The 13,204-nt window shown below is 46.4% G+C and overlaps 2 protein-coding genes across 3 annotated transcripts; one reads left to right on the top strand and one right to left on the bottom strand.

Annotated features, from left to right (window-relative positions):
- Positions 1 to 5,648: 5,648 nt before the first annotated feature.
- On the bottom strand, positions 5,649 to 7,441 carry LOC129587251 (uncharacterized). The gene is made up of 2 exons (XM_055480891.1): positions 7,081 to 7,441; positions 5,649 to 5,863 (listed from the first exon to the last, which is right to left on the bottom strand). The coding sequence occupies exons 1-2, from the start codon at positions 7,439 to 7,441 to the stop codon at positions 5,649 to 5,651; spliced, it is 576 nt and encodes a 191-aa protein (XP_055336866.1).
- A 1,057-nt stretch (positions 7,442 to 8,498) lies between these two features.
- LOC129587279 (uncharacterized) lies at positions 8,499 to 11,575 on the top strand. 2 transcript variants are annotated; one of them, XM_055480942.1, is made up of 3 exons: positions 8,499 to 9,137; positions 10,752 to 11,033; positions 11,144 to 11,575. In XM_055480942.1, exons 1-3 carry the CDS (start codon positions 9,023 to 9,025, stop codon positions 11,200 to 11,202), a joined length of 456 nt encoding a protein of 151 aa, XP_055336917.1. In that variant the 5' UTR covers positions 8,499 to 9,022; the 3' UTR covers positions 11,203 to 11,575. The 2 variants fall into 2 exon arrangements, with proteins under 2 accessions (XP_055336917.1, XP_055336916.1); XM_055480941.1 differs by lacking the exon at positions 8,499 to 9,137 and adding an exon at positions 10,424 to 10,641.
- The last annotated feature ends 1,629 nt before the right edge of the window (positions 11,576 to 13,204 follow it).

The raw sequence follows: 13,204 nt of genomic DNA, 5'->3' as shown, positions 1-13,204 counted from the left end.
TGCCACCTTTCGAGTGACCACTGGGATGCAACAGCCTGCAAGCATTGCAGATGCTCCTTGACAAAGTGACAATCTTCCAACACTACGTGTTCATGGTTAACTACGGTGTTGAAATGGTTTTAAAACATCTTTGCCATCCAAACAATGTACTATCACGATCCCAATTTTGTAAATAACATAACCTCTGGAGTCATTACATTCTGGTTCTGTCAAATAAATTACAGAAAAACCGATATCAGTGTATGAAAAGCGAACCGATATGCATTTTTACAAGATTTAACTTTGTTGACTAACAAACGTGCTCCAAAGCATCGCTGAACTATGTATCACCTATCACAGGTTAATTTATTATGTGGCTAGTAATACATATGTGCTATTATGCTGTAGGTCAGCATGGAAAGCCCGACAAGTCTGCCACGATTTAGACGCCTGTTGCGTGGGGTTGACAGATTCAGTCATCAGAATACGGTTGCAGTGCGGAGCCATGACGGCGTTTGGTGGTTAGGTTATTTACAGGTACGTGTATTCTGTATACCAAGCAACAAAGCTACAGTTTAGAGTAAAACCGTGTGTTCTAGCTTGTTAGGCGTATTCGGCTTCCGTTTTGTCCTTGTGGCGTTTTGGCTTAATAGGCTGATGTTCACTTCAGCCCTGTATTGTTTAAAGTCCATCAAACTGAATGCGGTTAAGCGTCCACGAGACGCCCAAAAATACCCGTAACAAAGCACGCTGGAATCCAGTTTCGCCCACGCTCAGGCACATAGCGGCTTTTTGGTTACACTAAGAAAGCATTTCCATCAAAAAGCAAACTTTGAGCCAAAACCTGATCTCGAATTATTAGGAAATTCGGTACCCGGAATATCTCCGAAGTGGAATGAAATTCGAAAATGGCTTGGCTACGCGCGAAAGTTTTCGAGAGGAACGAAGCTACAAATGAAAAAGATATAGATCACCTAACTGTAAATACTTTGTAGTTTATATTATTTTTTATGTCATAACAACCTGTACAGTCTGTAAATGCTGTAAAAGTCACCTTTGTACAGGAAGGACATTGCGATTTGCGCTGAAGGGCGTTTCTGTAATAATGAGCCGACACTATGTTATTAGTAACTAAAATAGGAGACAGATTTGAATCTTGCGCTGTGGCTTCGCGCATTATCGAGGAACGAAGCGACCTCGTTAATAAGGTCTTTAGTAATCCCGGTGGCAGTGCGAAGACGTCCAAAACGCATCCGTTACACGACACTTTCCCATACAGCGCAGTGAAGCTGGTATGTACGATAAGAAAGCCGGCGTATAATGTACATCGTCCCAATCTGCGAGGTTCCCTTCCGACGAAGAAAACTGTCAGCATCACCCGCATGAAATTGCAGCTGATTTCCTGCTTTCCTATCCCGACACCAAGGGCCGGTGGCCATCGAATACGTCCTTGTGTACGCCCAGTCTCCCGGCAGTAACAACTGCTTGGAATACGCTTTTGCGTATGCGTATGGTCTTCTGCGGGGAAGCAGTTGAAAAGGGTAAATTACGCCCGGGACGAAGATTTGCGACAGTGGTTCTTAAATAAATAGGATCGCAACTCCTCCACAGTGAAGAAACGCACGAAGATAAACTCCTGTGACCAGTAATAATAATTTTGTAGCGGGCCTAGCGGCAGATGATGTACAAGTGGATGGGAATCCCTACTTAGGTTGGTAATACGTACCGGTTTCCGAAAGACTGCGGAGTGACTGACTAGTTACAATTTGACTGATGCGATAATTAAACTCTAGGACTCTAGGACTGAGAACTCCAGGTTTCAACAACTCTAGGGCTGAAAAAAATCTCGATATTGATTAGTGGGTATGGCCATAAATAGTATCGCCGAAGAATTCTCGCGCGTAGACATGACGAATAAAAATATTCGTATCAGGCGCCAGAATTTTCAGCTTCTGTACTGGTACTGGAATTCTGTACTGGTACTGGTACTAGCGTGAATTGTGCTACTTTTAGTCTTCTACTGTAGAAGTAGTTATGAACGTCCTACCGTCGGTTCAAGAATGATATCTGAAATGAGAAGCGCTAAATGAGGGAAAATGGCAAAACCTGAAACGAAACCTTAAAGAGAATTTTGCACATTTAAGCGAAATCTCCGTGTTGTACAAGCCTGTATGCAGAGCCCAGCTCTGGTCACGCTATGTTTTCGTTTGGTTTTCACTTCGGGATGGGAGTGAGTGTCGCCCGTGGCCCCGTGCGCAACCACCACCCTTACGGACTGTCTGATACTGAGCATATAGCTGTAGTCGCGTCATTTATTGCAGGATATCACTTCGGACGAGAACTTTGCGTTCGTTGAATTCGACTCCAGGAAAAAGACTGCGTGTTGGATTCTATCCTGCTTCGTATACCCTTTGCCGCTCATTTTCGACAGCAAGTCACTGACAGATTGGAAGGATAAGCCAATATGGGTGGCGCTACGAGACGAGATGGACGGACCATTTCGCTTTCGTCCTGCCACTTTGCTGGCTTGTGTTCAAAGTGAGTTCTATAAGGAAGGACTACCGATCACATGTTCCGTTTTCATGTCGGCCAAAGCGTCTCGGCTTGGGCACATTTAGGCCGCTATTAGGCGGGTCAATGGTATTATTTTATGCAAAGCAATAACTGTAGCTTGTTAAAAATCATAAAAGCGTAACAAGCATACGCACAAAACCTTGTGAAACCAAAGAAAACTTAAGAAAGCCTAAGAATGCATACGGAATTTTAAGAAACTCCGATGGTTTTCACAGTTTGTCGCTTGTGTTACGTAAGCTGGGAGACTTCTGACGTAACAGACCACACCTCTACTACCTTGATTGAAGTGGTGGACCGCTGTCAAATAGTGGAACAGCTGCCATCTAATGAACTGCGCATCCAAGATAAAAGCAACCTTTTGACGTACAGGAAGTACATTATCCCTATTCTGAAAACGGACCAGGTTCTGCAGGAAGCCGCCGATGTATACCGCATCATCGCACTGTTTCGCCGCAGCTACCAAGAGGATCGTTTTAATCCCGCAACTGCGCTGTCGGACGGTTGTCGATTTCACCTTAGTGTTGAATCGAAGTCTTGCACTTTCGTTGTCATAACTCATACTATGGACACAATCGTTGAGCACGAAAGGACTAGACTTGCTTTGCATGCGGTTCTGGATAAACACTTCAAGAGCCGGCATCATGGACCACCTTTAAAATACCTGGACTGCCCCGACAACGGAGAATCTTGTGGGAACATTAATGATGCGAGTGCAACTTTTTGCGGTAAAGGTTGCAATCATAGACTTGGACTACTGTAGTAATAGCAAACGCACTTATTAATACGATATTAACTTATTAAATAATAATGTTATCTTAACATTACATAATTAACAATAATATGAGTGGCTTTGGAAAAGTGCCGGAGACGCTTCGGCAACGCTCATGGTATGGTATGGTAGCAACTGTAAGAATTACCCACAGTCGAAACGTGCTAAACAGTTTTGCAAAATTTGTTTGAGAAATCTCGTTCAGAATCGGATGATTCGGGTTAGACTGTACTAAACGATTGTTATGTTACAGCATCTGAGATTACTGATCCGGAACCCAGTGTCTGCAGTATTTCCCATATTATTTTAATTGAAATATTGGCTAATCTGGATCTTCAAGCTCGAATGCGGATGAGACGGTGAGTTAGTTAGTTGTTGGCCATCGCGCCTTACAGTTTGCTTACTCTAAAATCGCCCCCAAGCTTCCAGCAAAATGGTGCTAGACTGGCCGCTGCTGACTACACAATTTGCAAAAAATCTGCCGACTGCGGGAATCGAACCCGCAACCTCTATTCTCTAAGGCCGAGAGAGGCACCACAAGGCTATCGGCATAACTGGAGAATTTCGTAAGATATTCTCAGTTACAGCCGGCAACCTAACGAACAGAGCCACGCTGGTTAGTTTTCTTAGGTTTTGTTTGTTGGTCGGAGTTTGTGGTCAGAGCCAGTCAATGTGAGACATAGACTTTGAATACTTCGTAGTCAAAACGATAGTCTTAGACCTTAGTGATCGGATTGGTTTTTAGTGGTGGTTTTAGTGGTATGTAAACTGATGCTGACTGCTCTGACAGTTAGTATCCAGACGCTATATTTCGTTCATTTGTTGACGATTTTCTACTTTAAAGCCCCTTTGATTTGTTTAGCGTTTGCTGGTTGTGGCATGCGATATCCAACACTCCTGGGGCACACGACGAGCACATCACCATCAGCCTCAAAGGTTGTGTCTCTACGGATTGCCTGATCGACAGTTGCTACAACGTGGCACTATTGCTGCATCGGTCAGTCAGTGCAGCGACCAAGAGCCTCACCATAACGGACCTCAACTTCGAGGAGCACACTTTCTTCATCCCCGCTTGGCTGGGCGTTACAAATCTCCACCTGCCCCGGGTCGTCATTGGAAATGGCCGCTTTCCTTTCGGTGGTTGCTTGCACGATGACGCGAGTTCGTTGCCGAAACACGGCATCATGCGCCTCATTGAGCCCTTCAGAGACCACTGTCGAACCTTGATCCTGCACAACTACAAAGTATCTCGTCTCTTTTGTAAACCTATTTTGTATGTGCTTCACGACGAAGATCTAGTCCCGCTTCCCGAGGCGGAGAAACAGTTGATAATCCCAGCAATCGACTTGATGAGAAAGGGGCTTGGAAATTTATTGACTATTAATACCACCGAGATCACCCTGCGCCGGGTCATTCTGCCCTGCGTCGACGGTTGGGAGTGCGTCATGAGCCGGTTCCTGCGCGCTATCGACGCCGCCTTCCCTGCCGCCGGCGCCGATGTGTACCGGAAAGTTCGGGCGATTCACGCTCGCTGGCTGGACAAGCTCAGTTATCCCGATGAATGGCAACGCATTCGCCACATGTTGTCCGTGTAAGTCTGCGACGTGATACATCTGTAGTGTACGTATTGCTGTTGTTTAATGGAGTGTGGTGACTTCATTAGTCGGAGCATATTTGATGTTCTTTGCGAATTAAATAAGGATATGTGATAATGCCGAATTTTACCCGCCTTGGCTATTCAATAACCAAACAATAATCAACCAGTCGTGCTGCAGTGGCAGTGAGAACGGCTGCGATACCGTCACATCGGTTGCACGTGATCATATAGATCGACTGATGCTGATGAAGTAACAGAGCGCCACGAACAGTTAGAAAATCACGTTGTGCACGGTAGATTCGGTGGATTTGAATCGGACGGGACACCACTACTCTGGGACAATGTTGACCTGAGGCAGCTGGACTTCGGCCAGCTGAGCACGATGGCCTTGTTGGCCATCAGCGAGGCTTTTCGACTGTAAAAAGACTCTGCAGTGTTTTTTTTTGTGCGTGCAGTTGTTACGGAGACATAGCCGGACGGAGACAGCCGGAGAGATAAACAGCCACACATATGGCCAGCGCCCGGCATAACTAGCTATTCACGTGTTTACATTTAGAATCATGTACAGCAGTAAATGTACTGTACATATTATCATGTGCGTAATACATCTTTCAATGATCGCGCTGTCTTGAAGTGTATCCATCAATCATACACATCTGGCAGTTAACGTATATGTACCTACTGACCGCTGTCCACTCTGCATTTATGGTTAGTTTGAAAATATGGTAACTATGTATCGTATATGTACCTACGTCTTCTGTTCCTGGCCTTGGCCTCCGTCGGCGGATTCGGATCGGGGATGGTGGAGTGGATGCCGGCCTTCTTCAGCGTGTCCATCAGCTCGCCGCTGCGGTGCATCTGCAGCAGGTTGACGCTCCCGCCCACGAACTCCCCGCCGATGAACACCTGCGGGATCGTCGGCCACTTGCTAAAGTCCTTCACGCCTTTATTAACATAACAATGCAATTACAACGAAGCATACTTCCACGCTGTCAAACTAGCACAAACAGCAGTCACGCAAACCAATTCATGATATACTGTACGTATCAAAGAACACACCAGATGATACTGTACATGCTAACCCAAAATACCTTTTCAAAAAGGGTGTTATAATCAGAAATAAACCAGTTCATAAAATAACATTAACAAAATATTCCAATAAATTTTAGTTTTCCTTCCTAGAATTAATTATTATAATTTAATATATCGAATGTTTTAGTTTTAGTCTAGTCAGAATAACTGGATAATAGGGTTGGCAATGGACCAATGGTGTAGAGTGTACAGTGCGGCGAATCCTTCATGTGCACATCCTCAGTCGTTGCGCATATGAATAGCCTGTCGGCGTCCGGTGAACGGTCCGGTGTGGATCTGCTGTGGATGTCCTGTTATTAAGTGTGTAGTTTCGACAGATTTATAGCACTAATTCAGCATGCTGTTCTGGGTAGAACAAACAAAGATAATGATTACATTAATTGTTATCTTGCATATTTTGTCAACAATTTCTAGGTTGAGATTTATGGATGAAATAAACGTCCTCCGGGAAAGCAGCTGGTCATAGAAATGTCTTTATATTCATAGAATCTTACCCTTTAAAACGTACTGTAATTCCTCGTGGCTCTTATGGATTCCTAAACGGCTAATCAGTTTAGGTCGAACGATGTGCCGAAAAGTTCCATATTTTCCATAGTTGTATAATACTATATTGTACAGTGTATAGCACTGTATACTTCATGATCATATATAATTGTTGCATATTTTCCATAATGTTTGTTGGTTTCTAAGGGTCTGTGGTCAGAAAATACTTTAAGCTGTTCCAACGTGCTGGCAAAGAAGAAGCACGCTGCAGATTTTAGCAAATACTTAGTATGGGGTCATCCCGAAATTTCGTAAAAAGGACAAACAGGGCCGCCCTTATCTTTTGGAAGAGGCAGCGCGAGGGATTCCGCCCGGTTCTCCAACTGGAGAAATAGCCCATAATTCTATGAAATATGTACGTAGACAAGCGGATGTTTTGAGCCAGTTTTCTCTATTTTTTGACGTATTTATTGTCTTGGGGGGGTTGCAACTGGGCCGTTGGGGGCGCAAGCGGATACATCTGGAAGACATCGTTAGCCTGCGTATCCGTTTGAGGGAGGCCCTCACCAACGATCCGCAGGCTAACGATGCCAGCCGTTATTCAAGCGCTGGAGGACCGCGTTCCCGCCGACGGTAGGCAGCGTGCATGCGCGGTGTGCGGCAAACAGGCCCGGTGGTGGGAGGTCACCGGCCTGAAACGTTGCTAGCCAGTTGCGCGTGCGGATGCCGGCGTGACCTTGCCCTCTTTGCTGGGATGCCGCGCCGACTTTCTGCGCCCGGGGCAGGATTGTCAGTGGGAATGAATGGACCGTGCAGCGCTGCGTCGGCAATGTGCAGGCCAGGGAGAGTGTTCGTAAATACTCGGTGTGGTCGGAGGCTTTAATATTCTTAAAACCATTCCGCGCTACTGCGCTACAGCAGCGGAATAACAGTAACATAAACCACATAGTAGCACTGGCAGACTGCTACCGCAGTTGCCATGCTGAACACAAAGGTCACCGCGGACGGACAATCTCGTGGCATCGCTGCCACTGTACTACGCCTAAGTGTCCACCAACACCGAACGTTATTTCACAGTGATGTTGCGTCCTGGGTCATCTGTGCTTCCGGAATACGGATAAACAGCTCCTTCAGCTCCTCAGTTTGTCTGCAGACCAAGAACGTGCTGTGCCGAAATCACTGCCGTTAATGAGTGATTGTTTCTTTAGTTACAAATTATAAGATAGACGAAGCTTCGCCACATCGTGCCGCTGGTATGCTTTCTCGCTGTCCAGTTTCTTCATCGGCTTGCTTTTTGCTAATGACCTATTACAATGTTTTGTGTAGTCTGTAGGTGATGAGATACAGTATGTAATGAGGAATTTTTTATTACAACAGAATTGTGCGTAATACTAGCATGGATCGTTTTGAATATTGATTGCCTTCTGATCGGTTGGAGACGTGAGAATACTTGCTGTACGGTAATAAGGAAAACAGCGAAATAAATGGAGAGAATTAGTTGTTGCGCTGTATCTGTACAAACAGAAGAGTAAGGTACCACAATTAATGCCGCCTGACATATACTGTACATGAAGAGAGCTAGCAACATTATTAAAAGAGGGATTCAGTTGAGCTCTTAACGGGCAGATTTAAGCGCATCCTGAGGAGATGCATCAGTGATATAGATCTAAGTGGCAAGTTGCCGGCGCCGTGTGTGCCGGTCCGGAATTAAGGGAGGCTAAGGGAGCCTCTGCGTCTTACATATAAAGCTTAGGCACAGGATCCGGGCGGAGACAGGAGCGTCGTTGCGCCTGTATCGATCCGCTCCGCTTCGTGTAATATATTTGCATTGTAGTCCGGCAGTGCAACCGGCAGCATGCGGGCTGTTGTTGTGCTGACAACGCGGCCGAAGAAATCAAACAGCGAGCGAGAGAGAGCCACGCGGCTGACTCGGAATAACAGATTCCCTAAACTTCCGCCCAGCCCGGCCCGTGCCACGCTGCAAAGTGCTGTGTAATTCCCCTTGCAGAGTTTGCTACGCCAAGCAGAATATCAATTCAATGCACTGTAAATCAGTTAAAGTGGAAACTGTAGCCGATCTGCGATGCAGTTTCCTTCTGTATTGTGCAGGTGAACAATAGTTGGCAGGTCAGTTTGTTTTGGCGCCGCACAATGTAGTATGCACCTACTGTGTGCGATGTTTGCCGACGCACGCGGTTTTTCTCGTCAGTTAAATGGTGGAAGTATTGTTAGTTTAAGAAGCGGTATACGGTGATGGTCCATGTCGCTGGGCTCGAACGCTGTGCGCCGGAAGTTGATCTTCGGGAAAAACGGACGCTGATTAATTGTTGCCGGTGTTTGTATAATTACTCGTAACAGCGGCGGTTCTATAGCGCTACAATGTCCTCCCAATTGAAGGGCAGTTTAATTAAGGAAAGCGACAGTGGTAAGGCGAGTTGCCCCAAATAACCAGTAGGTTGTATACGGTTGGCCATTCGCTGGGTACGGTTGGCCGCAACTACGGTGTAATATACGACCGTGGAACAACCATGTACGATCCGCGCCACGACGGCCGTCCAACGCACGCGCACGGCCAGCGACCGGGACTGCGCTCCTGCCGACAGGACTTCCCGGCCGTCTTCTCCTCCTCCGAAGATTTCCCAGGTACTGCACATCACAATACTTCATAGTTCAAGTAATATACTGTAATTAAGTATCGTCAAAAGCGAAACAGCCCGTTGGAATTAAGCAGTGCTGCGCAGTGTGCGTTGTACGCACTATATATACTGTACAGATATACAGCTGCAGGATTACGATACATGTCAATCATGTCATAAAAGATGTGCCGTGCCGCATAAGATCCATTAAGAAGCCGGTAATTATTATTTGACAGCGCGACGTTGGACGAGTTCAGAACAGTGCACACTGTTTGAAATACTTCTATAGAATGTACTCGGTTAGCCAGGCAGCGAATTCAGGAATTTAAATGGGAACTGATGATACTGGTCGACTACTACAGATAGACTAGCTGAGGCAGTGAATGAAGGTCGGACGGGAGACCCGGGGCATGATCGATGCCGGAGCTGAATATTGGAATATTAAGCAGGAAGAAGTTAAATCAATTCCGTCCGATCCTCCGCCGCAGTGCCGCGCGCCGGCCTAGTGAGATATGCATCTACTTGTAATTTTACAAGGTACTAGTACTATATGGTACGGCGATCGTATAAGTCGGCAGGTATTTAACGTCTGGTCTGGCGTCCCTGCCGCTTCCCATGGCCGATGTGGGACAACATAAGTACGAACTACACTTAATTGCATCTCGCACTGACAAGTCACACGCAGCCCCGGCCAGGCGTCTGTATCGCACGATTCCCGATTCGGCGATTCCCTCCCACAGATATGTATAGGTATATACTTACCTATGCTATAACCGTACGTGCATGTATACGTGATTAACGTGTAGTTGTGGAGGCAGTTTAAAAAGTACTTAGTGTAAATACATCAGTGGACGGATGATGCATCGTGCAGCTGTGTCCGTATCATCCTGCCAGCACATCCACAGCCTGCACAGGCAGATGCAGGAGCTGGTGTGCGTGCCCGCCGGCAGGGAAAGGGGATCGGGCAATCGGCGTGGGATGATTGCTTCGGCGGTGGCGATCCATGCGCGTTGGATCAAATATATACACTCAGTTGCATAACGCTGCCGGGCAAATAACAATCCAATAGCACTGTGCCGGTCTTAACCGCTCCTGAATAGTCAATATATATCCTGATCATGGTTAAGGTCGACCGACCTGCGTCGCGCTAGCAGGTACACCGTACATGCAATACGCTAAGTATGTACGTATTATAGCACAGCTGCAGGCAGCCACGTCATAAAACTGCAGGAATGATTAGCGTCTGCAGCTGCGTGACTGCCGTCGATCCTGCCATATCCCCGCACAGCCAGACTGATCCCGCTTCGATCCGTCACTGTCACTAATTTCCAACACATTTATGCTGCACACGGGCACCGTCGACACTGTTTCGTCCGTAATTAATGCTGATTCTGCTCGATTAACATTTAACACCCGCCCGTCGACCATTAGATTAAGCAGATTAGCGGCTAAACGCAGACCGGCAGACGAGAAGGTCAAGGCAATTAGCTTAACCGCTTGCGCAATCAACCGTAAGGGGCAACTGCAGTCTAATCCATAGCGTCCTGTCGCGAGGGTAAAGATCACATCCTGAGTTGGAGCGGTTGACTTTCTTAGAAATAACTAAGGTATATATTGGCAGAGCACTGGATCTTGATGGAGAAGGATGCCTCGGGGCCCGAGGAGAGCCTGCCGGATGCGGACAGCACGGCCGCCCTGGCCGGTGACCTTTGCGCCGTGGCTGGCGGTGAAGCGGCCGGCAGTGGCAATGGCGGTCGCAGCGACAACGACCCCTTCGGCGTGCCCAACGGCATGGCGCAGCGGGCCTTCGCGCACCCCGAGCGCAGCGACAGCGCCTGCGCCGGCGAGGGCATGGGCGCCTACAACTACTCCTGCAGCCTCGACACCGCCGCGCCCTACGAAGGTGCGTGAACATCAACGCTATCATGTTGCGCGGACCGTCTGCTTCCGTTCGCCTGTATTAAGCAGACTGTTTAAGCACACTGCGCACCTGTCACGCGCTCTCCTTTGCAGGTCCGCGTGCGCCCATCGAGGAGGAAATGGAGCGCGCTGCCATCCAGAAGCATCTGTGAGTCGACTGCTAGCTTGATTGGCTGGTCTGCTTAATTGCCGGTTCACTGGCGTCGCGGTTACAACTGCGTCGATAGTTATTACGCAGCCCGCTGCGTGATAAGCTATCCTTTATAATAAAAGATTAACAGGGGGCGTGACCAGTGTGTCTGTCAAATCCCCCAGAATCGCAGAGTGGATCAATATTCAACATTTACGGATCATTCGATAGCGCTGATTTCGTAGATGAGCCCGCAACTTTCGGATTTCAAAAAACAAACATCGTTTGAGAGAAAACTGTAAAAAACCCTACCATACAAAGTCCACGGAACCCCAACACAACCAATCAGCGAAGACTTAAAGTAACTGCCTTGCTGCAGAGCTTGCGCGGGTTATATCGTGAAACAAAATTCGAAAAATTTTGTTTGTTTTGATGTATTTGGTCTAGAGCCCCAAACAGTAACAAATTTTTGTACGGCTACGTACGGTTTTCGCTTACGGCACCTACGGCTACGGTACGGTTACGGCAGAAATAACGGGATTGACCGTACGGTATACCGTATACGGCAGTACCGTATACGGCAAGCCCATTGTGAAACCGTGTTTTTGGCTTACGGTTACGTACGGCACTTCCGTTACAGTACCAATTTTCACTACGGTTACGTACTGTTGTGCCGTACAGTATGCCGTATACGGCAGTACAGTATACTGTTTGGGGGCTCTAATTTGGTCTGCAATGGCTTTAAGAAACATTATATTAACAGCGGTGGGTTTAAGGATAATAAAAATTTAGGCACAAGAAAGATTTAAGTTATTTTGACAACCGAACGCACAAACGACCCAGGGAACTTAGGGAAGTGTCCCAAGTGAGAGCTGCATGCGTCGTGAATCTTGCTGGCAGCCTGGCAGTACCAATTATCAAGTAGCTGCGGGATGACGGTGGCTGCTTGATACTTAGGTAAAAGGCAGTGTTTTGCGGTAGTTTTAACTTAATCATTTCTCTGTTGACACTGTTTCTTTAGTTTCGTATTAATAGAAGCTTTAATAAAAGCTTTAATAGAAGCTTTCGTATTAATATTATACCGATGAAAGACGGTATTTTTAAAATTAGTAATGAAAAACTGATATTTACAGAAGGCGAAACGGAGCTGCTGCGCGAGCGGAGCTCGCTAAGCAGGAGGAGCAGCAATTAAGTGAGACATCGTTTGGCAGTTTTTTTCTTACAGTTTATCAGCCAGCTCTGCAAGACTGCAACAATTGAACCTTTTATAGTTAGTTAAGTATTAAGTAGTTAGTTGGTGTGGGATTGCCACTTGCCGCTGGAAAAAAATCACTTACCGTAATTATCGAATTTGCACCCTGGGGTGCAAAAGTTCAAACGTCCTGGAGTAGGGGGTCTTATTTCGGGGAGGAGGCGTTATTTCTGGGGGTGGTACTATTTTTCAAACAGTATTTTTCAGAAGGGGACGTTTATTTTTCAAACAACTGCGCATTCTGTTCCATTGAAATTGAACGCAGTAGATACCGGTGTCTGCAGTTTCAGAACCTTACGAGCAGCATTCTGAAGCATAGCACCAAATTATTTTTGTGACCGTTTACTGTTTATTAATTACATCATAGCAGTTATTACGAAGCAATTGGCCTTATATCTATCATTTCGTGGCGCTTAACATTTAATAACACCCCCATGGGAGGCAAATTCGGGAGGAACTATTTTTCAAACGGGTTATGGGAGGGGGCTTACTTATTACGGAGAGTGCCTTATTATGCGGGGAGGTGCAAATTCGATAATTACGGTAATTCGGTAATAACTTAGTTTTTGTCAGCGAAGTTAACTGTATTAGCAAATGCGGTAATTTTTATTTTAACTGCATTTATCATCAGGCAGCAGTCGATTTCATCTGCGCACTTTGCGCGGTGTCAGCCATACTACCGTAGAAGTATAGGTAATTTTACCAGTACACTTGCAAGTTGCAACACATAATCGAATTTAAAATATAGAATTTGTAATTATGATCCGTATTC

Source organism: Paramacrobiotus metropolitanus, unplaced genomic scaffold (assembly GCF_019649055.1).
Source record: "Paramacrobiotus metropolitanus isolate TYO unplaced genomic scaffold, Prichtersi_v1.0 Parri_scaffold0000024, whole genome shotgun sequence".
Taxonomy (NCBI): domain Eukaryota; kingdom Metazoa; phylum Tardigrada; class Eutardigrada; order Parachela; family Macrobiotidae; genus Paramacrobiotus; species Paramacrobiotus metropolitanus.
This window is presented reverse-complemented; position numbering and strand designations above follow the sequence as displayed.

Excerpts from the sequence above, each read along its gene's own strand:
- LOC129587251 (XM_055480891.1), bottom strand. The coding sequence starts at position 7,441 with ATGTGGTTTATGTTACTGTTATTCCGCTGCTGTAGCGCAGTAGCGCGG. Across the intron at positions 5,864-7,080 it reads CTTGAATAACGGCTGGCATC|GCGTGAAGGACTTTAGCAAG; the intron begins GTTAGCCTGCGG and ends ATGTTAATAAAG.
- LOC129587279 (XM_055480941.1), top strand. The coding sequence starts at position 10,470 with ATGCTGCACACGGGCACCGTCGACACTGTTTCGTCCGTAATTAATGCT. Across the intron at positions 10,642-10,751 it reads AACCGCTTGCGCAATCAACC|AGCACTGGATCTTGATGGAG; the intron begins GTAAGGGGCAAC and ends ATATATTGGCAG. Across the intron at positions 11,034-11,143 it reads CACCGCCGCGCCCTACGAAG|GTCCGCGTGCGCCCATCGAG; the intron begins GTGCGTGAACAT and ends TCTCCTTTGCAG.